The sequence below is a fragment of the Aplidium turbinatum genome, chromosome 3 (genome assembly GCF_918807975.1).
Source record: "Aplidium turbinatum chromosome 3, kaAplTurb1.1, whole genome shotgun sequence".
Classification (NCBI taxonomy): Eukaryota; Metazoa; Chordata; class Ascidiacea; order Aplousobranchia; family Polyclinidae; genus Aplidium; species Aplidium turbinatum.
Window position 1 is genome coordinate 7,086,418 of NC_137474.1, and position 19,392 is coordinate 7,105,809.

At 39.1% G+C, this 19,392-nt stretch overlaps 1 protein-coding gene and 1 pseudogene across 1 annotated transcript; one reads left to right on the top strand and one right to left on the bottom strand.

Annotated features, from left to right (window-relative positions):
* Positions 1-105: 105 nt before the first annotated feature.
* On the bottom strand, positions 106-6,070 carry LOC145766163 (cytochrome P450 4V2 pseudogene; annotated as a pseudogene).
* Positions 6,071-9,072: 3,002 nt separating this feature from the next.
* On the top strand, positions 9,073-19,392 carry LOC145767217 (uncharacterized). Its single transcript, XM_082579000.1, has 4 exons — positions 9,073-9,162; positions 14,564-14,728; positions 15,893-16,064; positions 17,264-19,392. Exons 1-4 carry the CDS (start codon positions 9,091-9,093, stop codon positions 17,443-17,445), a joined length of 591 nt encoding a protein of 196 aa, XP_082435126.1. The 5' UTR covers positions 9,073-9,090; the 3' UTR covers positions 17,446-19,392.

A 19,392-nucleotide genomic window follows, 5' to 3' on the forward strand; every position in this document is an offset into this window, starting at 1 on the left:
GGATTGCTTTCTGCACCGCGACCCCACTTGAAGTGGGAATAACGCCAGAAGAAGATGTAGCCTACGGCTAAAATCACCAGTTCATGGGATTGCACTTCTTGAAAACTATAGTCTACTGAGAGTAATGTTCAGCGGCGCTGCTGGGCGAAGTATAAGCTCTCCAGCCATTTTCACGTCTTCTCGTTTGTCATGAGAAGTTACACTGTATTGTCTTAACAATGCGGAAAGAATGACCTTCTCTTCTAACATGGCAAAGCGTTGACCAATGCAGTTCCTAGGTCCCGCAGAGAAAGGTATAAATGCAAAAGGGTGGTGAAGGGCAGAGTTTTCTACCGAAAACCTTTCGGGATCAAACTTATACGGATCTTTCCATACAATCGGATTGTGGTGGATGCTGTAGGAAAATACAAGCACTTGCACACCAGCAGGAACTGGGTAGCCGTCGATTTCGCAATCTTCTGCTGTAACGCGTGCGAAAAGAGGAGCAGGTGGAAAGAGACGAAGAGCTTCTTTTATAACTTGCTCTAAGTAAACAAGCTTTTTCAAGTCATTTATTGTCGCTGGACGATGGGTATCGGTATCAAACACTTCAACAAGTTCCTTTTGAATGCGTTTTTGAACATCGGGATATCTTCCTATTAAGTATATAGTCCACGTCATCGCGGCAGCTACGGTATCATGCCCGGCAAACATGACGGTATCCACTTCTTCTTGAATGTCTTCCAATGACAACTTAACTCCGTCTTCTGTTGCAGCATGCATCAACATTTCAAGAAATGCCATTCTTTTCTTGGAATTTTTAGTTTGATTTTTTGTTGTCAATTTTTCTGCAATAACTTTGCGTGTAAAGCTGTGAAGAGTATGCAGAGCTTGATCATGTTCTTTGCCGAGTCTCGTTCTCTTAAAAACAAAATCCCACCACAATAACGGAGTTCTTTGCCGTAGTTGGATTAAATCGGAAATTCTGCAACACAATGTAGCCTGCAGCACAGCATGGAAGAGTAGTCGCAAATTTGACATTTGGTAAACTATAGGCCTACTGTTTGTAGGCTATTTCTTTGTCCGCCCCATTAGCTCAGTGGTTACGCACCCGGCTCAAGATCACACGGCGCTGGTTCGACTCTCGGGGTATGCGCTTGAGCAACGCATTTCAGGACTGTTCTTTATTCAGCGGCACCTAGTGAATGGAATAATTCCCCGGCAACAACGCTTCAACAATCGGAAAAACTTTACTCTGCCAGTCTCGGCAACCGGCCCTGCATCAAGAGCCCCTACAAGTATGCGAAACAACCAGGAATAACCTATCAAGGCTTTGTCAGTCCGAGTAGCCTACATATAAAGATTCAAAACCAAACCATATTCCATAAAGCACTTTAAGGTAAAGCAACCGATGAGTCAAAAAGCACCCTGCTGGACAAAAAGTAGCTTTATGTTTTTAAAAACGACGTAGGTTGTTATAATTGAATAAGATACTAAAGAAGCCTCATTTACGGTGGGGAAACCTTACCAATTCATTATCCAAGTTTCCAAACCAGGCTGATTTTATTTACTGTAGGCCTACCGCCTAAGGCACCTGCAGCTAATAAGGCCCGCTAATTTTCAAACCTCAATATTTTTCTAAATACTGCATAATTTTGAACGAAACTTGGAATACGGATACTTTGGGTCTATTTAAACAACATATCTGTGAAACAAGCTTCTAAGTAAAAGGAGTTGTGAAATATTAAAAAAATAAAAAAAAATCCCAAGCGGGCCTTATTAGGCTAGATGCATGCTTTGTGAATAAGGCCCGGTTTGAATTTGCACCAAAAGCGAAAGAAAAGGTATATTTTCAAAAGTGATTTTTACAATAACAACACCACAAAACAACTTCTAATCGGCAACACAGGCACAGAACTAATAAGTAAATACACAGAGACAACTATTCCCTCCTTTCCCATGCCCCATTTTTTTCAAAGCGACATGGTGTTTTTAGATGTGGTAGGGATACTAAAGTATTTTGATACTGAAATTATGATATTTCCATTGCAATAACAAATTGGATTAATGGTGTAACAAGAATTTTTTAGGTTACTCAAGTTTTTAACCGTCACTTTTTCAACTAGGGGTGCACAACGGTACAATTTTCCTACCTCATGTGCCCATGAGCCTTATTACCAACATTAGCCTAGTCATGATCATCATTATCAGTTTTGCTTTAATTAGAAAAAAAGTTCAAATTTATTGGTTTTACTGCATCAGCATGCTCATATCTTCCACATAAAATGCAAAAAAACGGAAGTCAAAGCAGTTTGTTAACTGCAGAGCAGTCTAAAATATGTGAAAATTAAGAAAACCACTCAATTTCAGTCCCCCCAAACTTCAACTTTCCGTAACTCAAAAAGTTGTAAACTTTAGGTTGTGAAACTTTACCAGTCAGTCTCAATTCACCATGGCAGCAACCAGAGATTTCACTTTGTTTGACAAGATTTGTAACAACGGAGATCTCGGGGGTAGGCCTTATTACCGGCCGGTCTTATCAGCTGCAGATGCCTTAGTTGTTTGTGAGCCTATAGCCTACCCATTAAGGATGGTTTGGTTTGGTTTTTGAATCTTTATCCTCGGACTGACAAAGCCTTGATAGGTTATGCCTGGTGATTTCGCATACTTGTAGAGGCTCTTGACGCAGGGCCAGGTAGCTTACTGAGATTGGCAGAGTGAAGTTTTCCGATTGTTGAAGTGTTGTTGCCGGGGAATTATTCCATTCACTAGGTGCCGCTGAATGGAGAGCAGTCCTGAAAGTGCGTTGCTCAAGCTGTTCGAAACCAAAACATTTCGATTCGAAGCAAAATTCTTTTGTCTTGATTTCGCTTCGAAATGATTTCTGAGTGAAGTCTCTTGTTTTATTTTGATATCCAAGTCATTTCGTTTCGTTCCGCGTTCGAAACAAAATATAGGGTAGTGCGGGGCAAGACTAGTCACATTTTGGTATTATTGTGCATATCTTCACATAAAGTTAAAAATGTCTCAATTTTTAGTGTTAAACAGTTGTACTAAGGCTTCCTTAAACAAGATAGCAAAAAAAAAGGGAAATTTATTTTTAAGTTATGTTAATACAACATCATTTTTACGACAGAGTCAAATGACTGGTTTTGCCCTAAGTAAGGGTAAAACAGTTCAGGGTTTTTTTGATGAAAGAAAGAGTATATTTACACATAAAAAGTGAAGTTACACATACAAAGTGCACTACTGCAGCACATTTGTTCAGAACAGACATCAGCAAACATGCTGGATTCTATTTTATGACATTATTTGTTCAATTGCTGTGCCGAGTATCCATGGTTCTTCTTGACGACAAAACAAACTGAGCAAGAAAGATTATGACAAAATTTGCCATTTTGTTCACTGACAATGAGGTCCACATGGTACATTACAGTTGTCAAATGTTAGAGCAATTGCTTTGTGAACAATTGATAGAAACACAATCAAAAATACACTTCAAATGTTTTCTAGTAACCTATAGTTCAATATTGTTACATTTTTTTTAAATCTTTCATTTGTGATTTTTTGCGTTTTTGTCCAAACTTTGACGCACACTTTGTATAAGAAAACACTGAGAACCATTGATAAATTTTGCATTGTAGCCTTACCATATCTTAGTGAATAAGTGGAAAAAATTAATTTCAGTGCCAATTTTCACTGGGGTCATGGGCAACCAAGATATTAAAAGGACCCCACTTTTTGCTTTTTTTTTTCATTTCGATCCACGTTTCACATTAAATAAACTCCCAAACACTTTCATATTTTGTACTGATATTTTTTCAGTTCATCGAGAATCTTATAAATAACATTTCTACCAAATTTCAGCCAAAACCAATCAAAAATGGGGTCTTGGCAAGAATTTAAAATTTTGGAAAATCTTAGCCGAGAGCTGGAAACGGCCAAATTTGGATGTCTATGACCTTTGACCTTTTAAGTGACAATGTAAAGGATGTTGTTTTTTCAATATTTGGCAGAAGTACTATCAACTGTAAAAAAATTGGGTTGTTGCCTAATTTGGTTTAGCAGTGATAGGGCCTCAAACATGGCCAAAAATTGTGCCCTCTTGGCAGACCCCCCCCAAACTAAATGTTTCGCTCACACTAGGATAAGCTGATTTTTGATTTAATAGGCAAATAATACCCTATGAACCAAATGCGAAATTCTTTGGTTAAAGAATTTTGCATTTTCACCAATTGAGGCAAAAATTTGGCACAGCACTTCGTGACTGACTTGTGTTGCCCCAACCAAAATAGCCATGACTGAACAAAAATAAATACCCAATAAAACTAATTTCCAAGGAAGAACTACAAGATGAGTAGTTTTGAGACAAAGTACAATAATTGTAATTTCCTTTAAACTGGAAAGTCTTGGTTTAATTAACAATTTTCATAGCGTAATGCTCTGTTTAGTCGAAACCACAAAAAAAAAGTTAGTCCTAAATATGAAGGTAAAATTTTACACCAACTTGCGTTTCGCAGCCTAGACCGAGACAGCAAGCAAAAACTGCACAGCAGTTGCTGTTGTCGCATCACAAAAGAACCACTAAGTGAGCTAAAGCATTTTTTTGAGTGTATTATTTCCAAAAAAAAAGTTATGCTTGATTAAAATCAAACTGACCGGTTTTACCCGACGACTTGTTTTGTTCCGGGCCCGAACTACCCCAAAAATTTGGAAATTTAAAAATTGCCAAAAACACATACTTCAAAGTGAATTCGCCTCATCTTTTTCAAAGGTTTGATATAATCGCAATTCGCAAAGTGAGAAAATCTAAACTTACGAGGTGACAATAGGCTACTGTTATGGTGTTTACGAAACCCAGTTCTACCCCTGCTCGTCTGCACGGGTAGAGATTAATACTCATCGCGTTATTGCTTTATCGTAGGCTACTGTCTGATTGAATGTAATGTAAGTGAAACGCAGACCGGCCATTCTTATTTCAGTTTTCGGACTAAGAAGGGTAATTGTAGCTTTATTTATTTTGTTGTAAGAACACAACAAATACAGCTGACAATGAGCCTATTCTAGAAAAGTGGAACCGGCCACTAGATAGGCTATCTACGGATTTGATTTGGAGCGTTATGCAAATTTTATGATGTCCGACAGCGGCAAACGGCAGTGATATCGTCAAAGCTCACGAGACAGCATAATTTAACGGAATAACGTGCATTGGCCATGATTTCCTACATCTATAGCTGTTCACAAAAAATCGTGCAATCCCACAAGTGCTTAAGTTTACAGCAGTTCAGAGTGAATCTAGCATCTTAAACACAGCGGAGTAGGAAGAGAAAAATTAAAACAATAAACTTGTGAAACTTTGCAATATCACAAGGATAGGCCTATTGATCGATTCCTTACGTAGCCTACACAGCTTTATGATGGTCATGACGTAGGCCTACTCGTACCTGTGTAGAGCTTTTACGTAAGACGAATCTTCATCCTTTTGAGCATTGACTGACTGCCCCATTGCTGTTTCACAAATTATGTCTAGTGCACACATTGTGACGCACATCTCAATGTCTACATGATTTTCGGAATCATATTGCTTAGTAATTTTACTGAGCATGATAGTTGATTGCTCGTTCATGACTTCAAGAAAATCTTGCAGAGTATTAGAGTGAAATGACGGCGTTATTAATCTTCTTCTTTGCTTCCATTTTTTCCCTTCAGACGTGAGTAGTCCAGTTCCCAGCCACTGATGAAAGAAGTTGTACACGTATGACTTCCTTAAGTGTTTAGAACTTTTCAAAATTACTTGAACAGTTTCAGGGTGCAATGCAGTTACGAGAGGGATAGATCCAAGCCACGAAAGCACAACTTTGTTTTTTGTTTGTTCAACTATTTCTTTATTTTGATTGATTATGTAATGGAAGAATTCTGACGGTTGTCCAAGTAACAGGTAGCTGTGGCCAATTAAAGGATAAGCTCTCTGGGGAACTCCGGGAAGCTTTGAAAGTTTACTTCGGTACTGGATAAAACTGACAATCTTTCTTCGATATGCGACGCACAATACGGCTAGAATTAAAATCCCAACAAAGAAAGCAACATACATTGTCAGTAAGAATGGGGCTAGGCCTATACCTACTTTTAGATGACCTACCAATAACAAACGTAAATAAGACAGAGTCCATTTCACAATATGACTGTCAAGACTTGTTTTGGCCATTGTCAACTGACACTAGTGCAACTTGCATGTAAGCTGATATAGGTTACCCAACAAATCAAAATTTAGCGTACAAGACTATTCCAACGGTCCAGTGTTAATTTTCTTTGTCTCAATAATACTTCAATCATTTGCATGTTTTTGGAGAGGTAAACTTTAACGCAATAAGAACCACAAACGACTTTAGCCTTTTTCAATGACGTTATCGCTGTTGCTTTTTTGTTGTTCTATCACGCACTTTTTATAGGTCTACCTGACGTCATCCGATTGTTTTTGTGGTTCTGCATATTTTCAGTGCTCATTTTATTTAAACATTTTTCATAATTTGAAGTAAGCTACTATCTACTAAAAGTAATGTTTATCTCAACAATTCTATTCCGCTGAATACCACAGAGATCCTCAGCGCTTCACCGTACGTTGCAAGCCTGAAGCTGGTGGTAGTATCACTTCTTTGGCGATACTGCACTGCTTTATGTTTTTGATTGTTATTATTCAGAGTCGTGACACCTGCCCGACCGAGAGCCGTGACACTCGTGACAGCCAGAAAGAGAGTCGTGTTCGATTAGATTCATTCAACACTACACTGAACTGTAATGTTTGTAAATTGCATGTTCTTGTGACGTCGGCTTAGTGTGTAGGACTATTATAGATTCTAATATTATGCTAATAAGGTTATTTCCAGGACTCTGTGGTCGTGGCGTCGAAGGAATTTTAACTTTCTGGTCTTTCAATGTCCATTATTCTAGAAGTGTCGCCATTGTTTTACAGTGTTTTTAATGTTATGATGCTAAACGAAGCACAAACTGAGATTGCTCAACAAGACTTTTTTAATGGATCAGTTTTTTTCTCAAACATTTGGACTGGACGAGTCAATCACACAAAATTGACTTCATTGACCTAAAATTAACCAAATGATAAAAAATTGATTGTTTTTTACCTATCAACTTAAAATGTTGAAACCGTAGGCCACGGTTGAAACCTATTCCATGTGTCCAGAACTCTCTTAAAACCACACCGCAATAAGTTACTGAAATAAACTTGACTTCATTGACTTTAGCCTACTTTCCCTACTCATAGCCTATAAGGAAGAGCGTGTGACAATAACCATTTTGTCTTGATCATTTTGACTTTGGCTAGGTTACTGTTGTACATATGATCGTTGAGATGATTATTTTGGCCCGATGCCAATAAACTCCACGGGTCCCAAGTCAAGACTTTCTGAACTTTCCGGTCGCTCTTGAAAGATTGCCACTAAAATCATGTCGGCTCAGGTCCAAAAGTACCCCTAGACCCCCGACGCTACTGGTTCCACAGTCCACACTCTTCAACATGATCTCAAGGCAGTGGGACTGTGCCAGACTAAGCTCATAACCGTGCTAAGCTGGCATAGAAAATGTAAAGCTGGCGACCTCATTGGGTTGGACGGCGAAAAAGACACCAATGAAAGACCAAAGTCTTCATACTTTCTTCATTTGTGTCAACCTGTGAGTCGGGTATGGTCGGGTAATATCCAACATTGCAGGATAGTTGTTTGGTTTTGAATCTTTATCCTCGGACTGACAAAGCCTTGACAGGTTATTCCTGGTAGTTTCGCATACTTTTAGACTGTAGACTTAGAGGCTTTTGACTCAGGCCGGTTACCGAGATTGACAGAGTGAAGTTTCCGATTGTTGAAGTGTTGTTGCCTTGGAATTATTCCATCCCATTAGGTGGCGCTGAATGGAGAGCAGTCCTTGTAACGCGTTGGTCAAGGGCACACTCCGTGAGTCGAACCAGCGCTGCTTGATCTTGAAGCTTCTTCGTTCACGAAGTCACGCGCTAACCACCTGAGCTGTCGGAGAGGACATGTTTGGATGTTTGCGTTGCGTTGAAAATCCACGTGCGAAGCGCACTGTTGGAAACTCAATGCGGTAAACTTTGTTTGGCAAGTTTGTAGAAGGTCACCAACTTAAGCACACGGACAGTGAACACTTTCGGACTGTTGTAAATCTATGTTACGCTACTGTACACAAACTGTGTTGATACGATTAAAGCTCAAACTGAATTGTTTATCAAAAAAACAAGGTTTGCTCAAAGTAAATGTTGGTTTCTAGATAGCATAAAATTTCTATTTTTAGACTGTTAAAACATCAAAAAACGTTGAAACGATGCAAACAGGATACTTTTGCAAGCTGCGTGTAAGTATGCGATCCGCTGCAGCCCAACACTACCTAACAGCAAGTCAATTGTCTTTTTACATTGATTCAACGTCCGCAAGCAATTTGCTGCCTTGGAATTATCCCAACAACCCCAAACAGCTGCAGAGTTCGTAAGCTTCTTACTATGGAGTAGCTTTATTAATAAGAAACTGTGTGTAATAATATCATGCTCTGTAATCATTAATCACATTTTTATGTGCTGACACGGTCCGTCGTTGGTCGTAAAATCTGTGCAATACCTAAGCATTAAGCAATGCTTCCAATTTAACATATTAGCTTTTGAAGAGGGGTGACATGACAGAGCTGCTCATGAAGTAAAAACGACTGCTGTAATAGTTTTTTTTTTCTTTGAAGGAAGGAAAAGAAATCGAAAAAATTTTGGATAACGTTTAAACAGGGTAGCCTATATATTTGTCGCGAAATACTAAGTTATTCCTATTTGAAAGTAGTCTACCTAATAAGTAAACATAGTCAGTCTGATTCGGAAACTTGTGTAGCCTAATTTATTCATAAAGCTTTCGCCTGCCACCGTAACGGCGGCTTCTTCAGTATCAATAACATCAAGGAACTAGAACAGAGGTTGAGAGACATTAGCTCCTATTTTTTTAATTAAGGAACCTTGTGGTAACTATCTAGTCTGCAGCCGAGAGTAAACACAATAAACTCAACGGTTGCTTTTTTGCATTTAGATTCTGTTTAGGGATAACAAAAATGTTGGTTAAATGCCCATATGTAGTACTTATCGCAGCGACCTTTTTTGCACTTGCAAGTTCTGACAAAAAAGTAAGTAAAATTTTAACAGCAGTTCATCGTAGCTTCCTACTATACCACGAAAGAAAATATACTCCCTTCTAAACTAAATTAACACTTCGCAGCTTTGCGCTTGCTGGTGCAACATTCAAATCACCAGGCTTTCGCGGCACACTTGCGTACTTGTAAGCTCCTCTCGGCACACCAGTCTGCCGTGGTACACAGTTTGGAAACGCCAGCAATAAATACTTCCAGTGAACGCAAGTTCGGGATACAGCCTAATTGTGACAGTGTAATTAGTATATTACCGCCGGTACTACGACAGTTTATCGAACGACAATTAATCGAACGACTGTTTATCGAAACGACAGTTCACCGAACGACAATTTATCGAACGACAGTTAATCGAAAACCTAACCCCCAACCCTTAACCCTAACCCCAACCCCTAACCCTAGCCCCTATAGTCTCTAACCCCTACCCTCTAACCCCTAGCCTCTAACCCCTCACCCTGAACCCCTAACCCTAACCCCTATCCCCTAACCCTAGCCCCTAACCCCTAGCCTCTAACCCCTAGCCTCTAACCCCTAGCCTCTAACCCCTAACCCTTGACTCTTAACCACTAACCCCTGAGTATTCCATTGCATATGTGCTTCGTCGTTCGATAAACTGTCGTTTCAATAAACAGTCGGTCGATGAAGTGTCGTTTCGATAAACAGTCGGTTCGATGAACTGTTGTTTTGATGAATTGTCGTTAGATGAACTATCTTTCGATAAACTGTCGTTCGATTAACTGTCGTTCGATAAATTGTCTTTCGATGAATTGTCGCGTCACGGTTACCGCCAGTGGCGTATTTAGAAAGTTTGTAAGGGGGGAGGCCAAGACTTTGTGTATCGGGAGGCCAAGACGACTTTGTGTATCGGTAGGCCAAGACGACAATTTATCGAACTATACTTGGGTTAAAATTAGACTTGTTTGACCCTTTAAACAGGGGCGGGAGTATACCAAAATGTCATATGATGCGTCAGAACGGGGGGAGGGGGTTAGTTAAAACCGTCAGATAGGGGTGAGGGGTTCCAAAATCAAGAGCGAATTTGCAGAAGTAAGTTACTGTTCCAATCAATGAACCAACAAAAGATTTCAAACACTTCAGAACATAAACAATAAGTTTAGTCCTTCCGACCTCGAATACCTTTTGAACATTCTCGGCGATTCGCAATGACAATTTACAGTTTAATGCGATGACTGCGCTTGGCAATATATCAATGACTGCATCATACTCGAGTGACGAGTAGACTACAATATTCTTGTTTAAATACATCTGAGCTAGACCATCCAAATGTGGCTCGTTCATGGTCGTGCAGTAGCCTAATAATTTTTCACGTACCGTAAACCGGGGCTACATTGAACGGTTTTTGACTTCAAAATGAAGTGCATCAGCGGTTTTTTAACCTATCCGAGCTAAATTGCAATATGTTAGGGGGACCAACTAGGTCTCTAAATAGCACAAACAACATTCAGTTTTAATCTCTATCTTAACCGCTTTTTTAGAAAATTGTCATCAGCGGTTTCTTAACCTATCCACGCTAAATTGCAATATGTTAGGGGGACCAACTAGGTCTCTAAATAGCACAAACAACATTCAGTTTTAATCTCTATCTTAACCGCTTTTTTTAGAAAATTGTCAGTGTTCAAAGTAACCCCGTGATCGGGGTTACTTTGAACAGATGTGAATTGTTTACGTTTGTTCAAATTTGGCTGTATATGAGGTTACTTTAAACACATTGAAAGTTTTTAAAAAACCATTTTGATATCGGTACCGTAGTATATTGACAATAAGCAACATATTTCACTGAAGAGAACATATTTACACGAACTGGTACACGAATTGGCAATAGCAATTAGGATGCTACAGGATAACATGAAATATGGCTCAAAACAGTTCATATTAGCATCGGTTTTGCAACTACTTGCCCCACATGTATTCTAAGTCAGGAAATAGAAGAATATTTCTGTTATTGAGAGGAATGGCTTTGGGCTGTAGGCTACTTTGACAATATCATCCCACTCATAGAGCATCTCATCTTTGGTTTGGGGCCATCTCCACCCGCTTCGATTGCACTTTGTCAATGTCGATACCACCGCTCCTTCGCTCTAAACAGTTGTCACTTTACCGGGAAACTTTTGCCCTTCGTATTTAACAGTTTGCCTATGTACTCCCCAAGTGCAATATCTTTTTTGTTAGATCTTCTGCTTCATTTTTTTCAACATCACCATCAGAAACCGTAGCCTACCATCCTCTGATGAAGCACCATCTTCTATGCTTTCGTCCTCATACGACTCATCGCTTTCCGATTTATCTTCACCGTCCGTACCGGTAACTGCAGTTTCACTTTTAGATGTGCCTGCAAAAATATTTATTCAGAACAGCAGTGCAACGAAATCGTAGCTTTTTGCAAATGGTAATGAAGTTGTTAATGATGTGCATTAATAGCAGAAATATTTTAGACACCAATACCAGTACTGGTACATAAAACTAAGTTATTTAACCTTTGCAATAAAACTAAAAAATCAGAGGGTTCTAGAAATAAAAGATCGGTTACCAGTATGTGCTCTGGTGCTCACCTGCTTCTGCTATCTCATCACATGTGATGCTTTTCCATGGAATGACATTGATCTTCTTTGGTCTGTCCTCATCCACACCTACATCATTCTGAGCACTCCAAGAACTGCATTTGACACTCTGCGAGCTGTGTCGGTACCGATACTGGCATCGCCATTTTCATTCAAATCATAGTCTGGAAGCCGTTCCAACACTTTTTGCGGATAGAAAGGAAGAATACCGCATTTTCGAAATCCACTTTTGACGTTCAAAGTAACCTCAGAATACTGTTCAAAGTAACCCCATCTAGCATATTACCCAAGCTTTCCAAAACTACTACAAAAAAACTCGATAGCTTATGCATATTGATATAACTTGCTGATGACTTACCCTGCAATTCATAAAAAGGTCTTGCCCAAAAGCGTTAAAACCACTCAGACACACAATGAAGTATTCTTACCATGCCAAAACTGATTATTTCCCTCAAAATCGAGGCTGAAAGCAAAATAGTCTCAAAGCAGCAATCTTCTTTTTTTTCGAACAGAAAGGGTTTTCAGAAATAGTTTACCAGACACTATTTACAAATTGACTGCTAAACAGAAAAATAAAATAAGCGAAGATACGTTTTTAGGTAAACATACAATGAACAAACAAAATAAAAAAAAAATGTTCAAAGTTACCCTGGCGTTCAAAGTAGCCCCGGTTTACGGTACTTTAGTAAACTGAAACATCGCTCATTGGAGCCAGTTGTAACTGAAAGCGTAGCAAAGATTCGAAGTATTTATGGATAATCGGATAAGTGCCGAGCTGTTCAGCAGCTTGACACGCATCCACAAGAGTCCCAGGTCGTTTATCCACAAAAACTGCAAGCCAATTCGCTCTCCATCTTCGCAATTCAATGGTAGCTGCAAAGCAATTGCTTGGTTCAACATCCAGCATTTCATGGTAGAAGTCGAAAATTTCGTCGATCGAGCAGTCCTCATCTTCATGAATCAATGAAGGCAGAAATGTGCTGACTTCAAAAGCTAGCGAGCAGTGCACATGGAATCTCTCGTGAATTTGTGCCATGCAATTGTCAAGAAAAGGAAGAAAGACTGTTCGTTTGAAATAGATCTCCGCAGTTTCAGCTGGAATGTTAGGTCGATGTTGTTGTCTAGACAGTGCCGGTCTTTGGGGTGTGCAAACCGTGCGATTGCACAGGGCCCGAAAATTAGGGGGCCCGCAATTTACTCAGAAAATGCAGTAATTTTTGTCATTTCAAATGGAAAAAATTCAATTCGATTCACAAGCAAGTACCGGTATCCTTGAAGTCAGTTGCGGTTTTAAGAATTAGCTACAATAAAACATGGAGATTCAGCTTTATCTCCGAAAAATGCCAGAGAAAATATGAACTTATCCTTTTGCCATCGGACAGCACCATGTTACAGTTAATATTCATACTCAAACTTTTGTAGAACATGCGCTCAGAATGCACCAAATTCAAAGTAATTTTTCTAAATTTTCTGGGAGAGGCCCTCCAGACCCCACTCCGCTGGGTGTCGGCGAACACGACTTCAGGCTTCACCCGCAGGCCGTCAAACCCCCCCCCCTTTTCAAAATACTTAGCTACGTTACTGAATTGGATCATTGTCATTGGGGGCCGCAAAGCACATTCCGCACAGGGCCCGAAATATCCTAAGACCGGCACTGGTCTAGGTGGATTTCTTCGCCAAAAACTGAGCAATCCTTGCCAAAAAGTTGGTGAAAAAGCCTATTATCGCCCCTTAGATCTTGCAACACAGTTGCGCAGGATGAATCATCCCAGCAATTATGTCTTGCGCTGCAATTGTTTTGTTTTTTTTGCAAAATTTGTATTTTTTACCTGATCATTAGGGGAGGAGGGGGCATCGCCCTTTATCCTCCCCCCTAAATACGCTACTGGTTACCGCACTTTGCCAACTTTGAAGAAAAATAGCCTACTGCAGATGGTCATCTCTCAATAACTTCATTTCAAACTTTGTGTAGAATTAAATGTGCCAGTAAAAACAATGATTTCTAGGCTATTTGAATAAAATCGCTTTTCTTATGCTACAGTCAAGTCCCTACATAGTCAATATGTGGCACAGGACCAAGCTGGATATGTGTATTTCACCCAGTAGTGTTGCACTTTAGCACACTCTTGAGCTGAACTGCTTGGTATTTAAGCTTGGTTGATAAAAAAAGCCATTCTAGTTAGTAAAAGCTGCTATTTTTACAAAGTTTTGTATAAAGTTACCTTAAGCGTAATGCATAGTGGTAACGTTTGCTAACTGGTGTAACAGTCTAGGAGTTACTGCGGTCCAGAAGTTACCGTTACTTCCACACGTCAAGCCAAACAGCACCGCCTACGTTTTTAAATGAAACTGTGTTAACATTCTGGGCCTTAAAAAGCTAACAAGCCCAATTGACGACACAAAGAACTGAGAGTTACAGTCGAGCAAGTCATTAAAAACGGAAGCTGTAAGCCATAGTTAGCTTCCCCTCCGGGAATATATTTCTTGGAGGAACCAGTTACAGAAATACGAAATTGCACGTTCTTATTCAATAGCCTACAATTTTACGTTTATTAACCTACTCATAAATTTGGTGTAAAGACGAAAGTAATATTTTGATTTGATTGCTGACAATAGTTTTTCAAAACAATTTAAATTTATGGCAGTAAAAAGCATGATGTAGCACACTGTTGTCAACAATAATTGTGACGAAATGTATTATGGATGTATCAGGCTACCTGGTTGCGCGGATCAGCTTTTTGATACGATAGCCATTTTGCATAGAAATTTTATTATCTTGACTTGTTGATTGTTTTAAATAGAGTGCAGATTATTGGATTCAACGTGTTGGTATGACATCAATTGGTCCTGATGGCCCTTATATGTCATCACTACTTTCTTACGGAAATTTGACGAAAAATCTTCCACCAGCATATCCGTCTGATACAACACGCAAAACCGGTTCGGATAACTTAGCTTTGTTTAAAGTAAGTATGCTAAAAGTGAAACCATCTAAACAGACATTTGACCTTTATTTATTCTTATACAAGTGTTATCGTTGAGGGTGGCTGCTTGACTAGAAGACCTTCCAGGTCACTTCGCAGCCACCCGTTGCAGTATCCACACATTCTACGTGATCGTTTGTATTATTTGACTTTGCTTTGAATGTGTGTATTTATACTCGCAACAAAATAAACGCCAATGAATCCATCAATTATCCAAGTCCCAAGAAAGGATGAAGAGCGCCTGCTAACCATTTTGCTCTGGGTCAACAGCACGATCGAAAGGAATTGGGCGAATTCCTGTTTTGTATAGAAAACTTCAGATAGCCTAAACATGGTGGTGGTGACGAAGTATATAGTCATGCTTGTCCAATTTTCTGATTGCTAATTAAGCTTGTGCATGGACCAGCGCTTTTCAACACTTTTATCATTGCGAACTCCTGATTTATTTTTGTGTTTGTCGCGGAACCAGTTGAAGAGCACTGGCAGGGATTATTCTCTTTTGTATTTGTGCTAAAAATAAAATCATTTTTGATGATTCTGTACGTGTTCTTAACAGAGAGATTTTTCAATTAACGTAGCCTATACATTCAATGTTCTTCATTGGACATTTCTCATACCATAAAACTCATAGTATGACAACAACACAACATGAACCGGTTACGATTTGAAAATACTACATGATTTTTTCCAGCCGCTTACAGGAAACTCCACATATGGTCACAGTATCCTCACTTGCAGGTCGTATGAACCACTTTAGATAAAGTTACATTTTTCGCTGTAGGAACTTCCGCTTCCGCCGTAACATGCTTAAAATCTGTTTAAGTATGGTGACTAGGCTACTGGTAAAAAAATATAGCCAACAAAAACTTTGAGACGAACCTTAGACACCAAAACAAAAAAAGACTTAGGCCTATGTGAAGTTTTTTAAAAATCAGCTCACAGGTCCCATCCTTCCCTTTGCTTCGACTTTGACTTTCACGTTTGTCGAATAAACGTTGCAACTGTTAGGCCTACTAGAAAAGTTAATAATCCTGATGAGCACTTAAATATTTCAGTAGTCTATTTATTTTGTTATTGTCAGTTGCTACAGTTTGATAGAATATAAGCTAACCCAACAGTGTAAAGCTTTATTTGTTGCTATTCTAGCCCGGAAACAGTCTTTTCCCATTCTACAAATTCCCAGGAATCGATGTTCTTCATCACGTCAGAGGAGAACCACTGGATATCTACATAATCAATCCAGGAACAGGTGAACTGACAAAAACAAGCATTGGGGCAAGAAAAAAAGATGACGGATTCACGGCTGTTGTGGATGCCGGTGAGATACTACAGTGTAGCCTAACTGGTTTAAATAAAAACTTTCTAACTTGTTCTCTAGCGTAGGCTAAGTTTTCTCTCTTTAATGGTTTAGATAGGCTATGGTGTAGCTTACTTTATACAAAAAGTTTACAGTAAACTAATAATAGCCTATGCTTTCACTGTTAGTGAGGTTTGGCCTATAAACTTTCTGTTGGCCGACCAGCAGCGAATCTTACGTAGGCATAGGCCTACAATCAATTTTCTTTTTGATTATCGATTAATTTTATGGTAGGCTAAATGCACATTCTTTTCTCGTTTCATTAATTTCAGTTAACCTATCTGGTGAGAAATGACTCAAACACACAAAGTTACTTAGGCCTTATAAACTTTCATCTCAATTGACCAAACTTTCTTTTACTTTACAATATTGTTCCGGCGAGTCAATTGCCCTCTTGATTAGAATTGAAATTGTGATGAATTTTGTAACTTGGCTGATTGAAATTAAGCAACGTTGAATTTGTGTTCTTTCATTGTTCTACTTGACGTGGCCACCTGACGACCAATACGTTTAATCTCTGATTGTCGCCTTTGCCGCGTGCCTGGAGCCGTGGTTTCTGGAGACTATTTGCCATTGTGTTGAGTTTCATATTATTATCGAAATAGTGGCCGAGTGGTTTCGCCTTCGGCTCTGGTAGATCTAAGATCGATTCCAGGTCGGGTCAAACCGAAGACTTTAAAAACGGTACCGTACCGATTGTGTTCTATCCTGCATAGCGCAGTGAGAATGAGTCGGGTAATAATGTGATAACATCGCAAACCTGATACAAATTAAAAATGAGCCCTGTCGCTAAAAGACCTTAGCTGTTGTAGAGCGACAATAAATAAAACCATAACATTATTATTATTATTAACTTATTATCGAAATAGCAAGTTATAGAAATGCCAATGTGTACCACGGATTTAAGTTAAGCCATTATAAGTTTATACAAAATCAGGTTTTTATCCCTAACGCTAACTCAAGTAAATCAAAAAACAACAAGAAACAATTGCAAGTATGGTCGAGGCAGACAGAGGAGGGATTGTAGGAAGGCAGTGAGCACCTACTCTTGTAACCAAATATAAGTTTATTTAAAGTGTCAGAAACAATTATTTCATAAAGCTATCCTTCAATAAACCAGTTCTCAATATATTTAAATGAAGACAATAATATATGTATAGAATTTTATGCTGCATGGAAACTACGTAATCGGAAGCGGGAAAACAACTTTTCTTTGGTGGCTGTGACATCCATCCCGGAATACAGGATTGGAGACGAAACTCGTTTAGAAAGAGAGTTTCTTCTGCAAAAATTTCCTCAACACAAAAAGCTCATCATAGAACTTACCTTTCCTTCCGAATAAATACTATAACTTATAGTTATAGTTAATAACTATACGAAACTGGCTGTTTCGTATAGGCTCCTCCAAACTGTTTATACAAAGGTAATTAGGAAAACAAAATCGTAGGCTTACAATCTGTAGCCTAGGCTATAGGCCTAGTTGAATATTAAAAACAACGATGTTTTCTGGAATATGTAGGCTACATCGCTTGCCTAACCTAGGCTACTTGTTTGCTTAATTATTTTCAAATTGTTCAATATTATTCTTTCATGGATATCGGAAGCAAAACATGAAACTAAATTTCTAAATATCAGTTTGTGGAAGAGCGGCTGACGAGGTTATTTGGGACAAGTGATGATCTTCAGTTCATTTCAGAATAAATTGTTTAATAATGTTATGATTATGAAACCAATCAGTCAGTGAAGCGTTGTAACATCAATTCGAATTGTTATGATGAAAATTTATATGTACTGTTGTTAGTTGTGTGATGTGTGTTATCTGATTGACAAAAATGTTGCTCATAACCCTGCGGGGGAGGGTCACTAGTCCTCACCGCGTTGGTCGACGTTGCCTTAAATGCGAGAATGGGTGCTCCCGATTTTGGGGTTGCTCAGTAAAATCCCGAAAGCGGATTAAATTGTTTGGTGACACAACCATACACAACCCCGCACGGACTGGGAGTGACGCGCTCAGGGATGCCAGCGACAAAATTCCAATTGTGTGTTTAAAAACAACGACAAACTTACGTTGCGTGTTCAAAAAAAAAACAGATGAGGTAAAAAAAAAAATGTCTAGAAAAGATGTGCTAAAGCGGTTAGAAGTACCTGTATGTGCTTTTAACACCACTGTCCGCCCCCTTAGCTCAGTGGTTACGCGCCCAGCTCAAGATCGCATGGAGCTGGTTCGACTCTTGGGGTGTGCGCTTGAGTAACGCATTTCAGGACTGTTCTCCATTCAGCGGCATCTAATGGATGGAATAATTCTCCGGCAACAACACTTCAACAATCGAAAAAACTTCAGTCTGCCGATCTCGGTAACCGGCCCTGCGTCAAGAGCCTCTACAAGTAGCCTACCGGTATGCGAAACTACCAGGAATAACCAATCAAGGCTTTGTCAGTCCGACTCCGAGGATAAAGATTCAAAACCAAACCTATACCATTACACAGAAGCCTCAGAACACATATATGTATAATTAGGCTATATAAATACACATGCTTAGCCTATGTTGGTGGTTATTATTATGGCATATAACTATATACCGTAGGCTACAAAAACAAATGATGGGGTTCCTGTTCCAACAGACAGGGCTATTGTCCTTCCACCAGGTGCACAGCTGATATGTTCCTATAATTTTCAGCATTGCTCGGATCTATTTCTCTGTGCATGATGTAATCTTCTCTGATGAAGAGACTCAAAATATTTCTATATTCTGTAGCAACCATAAAATACAACTTCTGCAGACGAAAATGCTCACAATGGAATTCCAGGTTGACACTATTTACCTTTTTAAGAACATATTGCAAAAAACAAGCATATGCCTTGTTCTACAATTAACAAGTGCATCATCAATCCGTTTTGCACTATCAATCTTGTCAGTCTTACCATAGTTACATTGAGACTGAAAATACAAAACCAGCGCTTCCCACTGCTTTAATATGCTGCTGATGACCTGTTCTCGAGAAAGCCACCATGTTTGTGCTAGTTTTGGAATTTTATGTTGAGCTGTATCAGCAACTTTTTGAATCAAAGAAGAGTTACAAACCAAAAACCTAGATTTACCAAAATTAAAAAAAAAACAACGTAAAACCCAGATCTAGGTGGAAAAACCCAGCGCTGGCATCCTTGGACGCGCTGATCGATCGAGTTTTTGCCACTTGATGGCGTTTTCCATGAAAGAAGAGAGTTGCCGTTGAAAAAATGCTAATTTATAATGATATACGGTATCTCTGCAATGAAAGTAAAACTCAA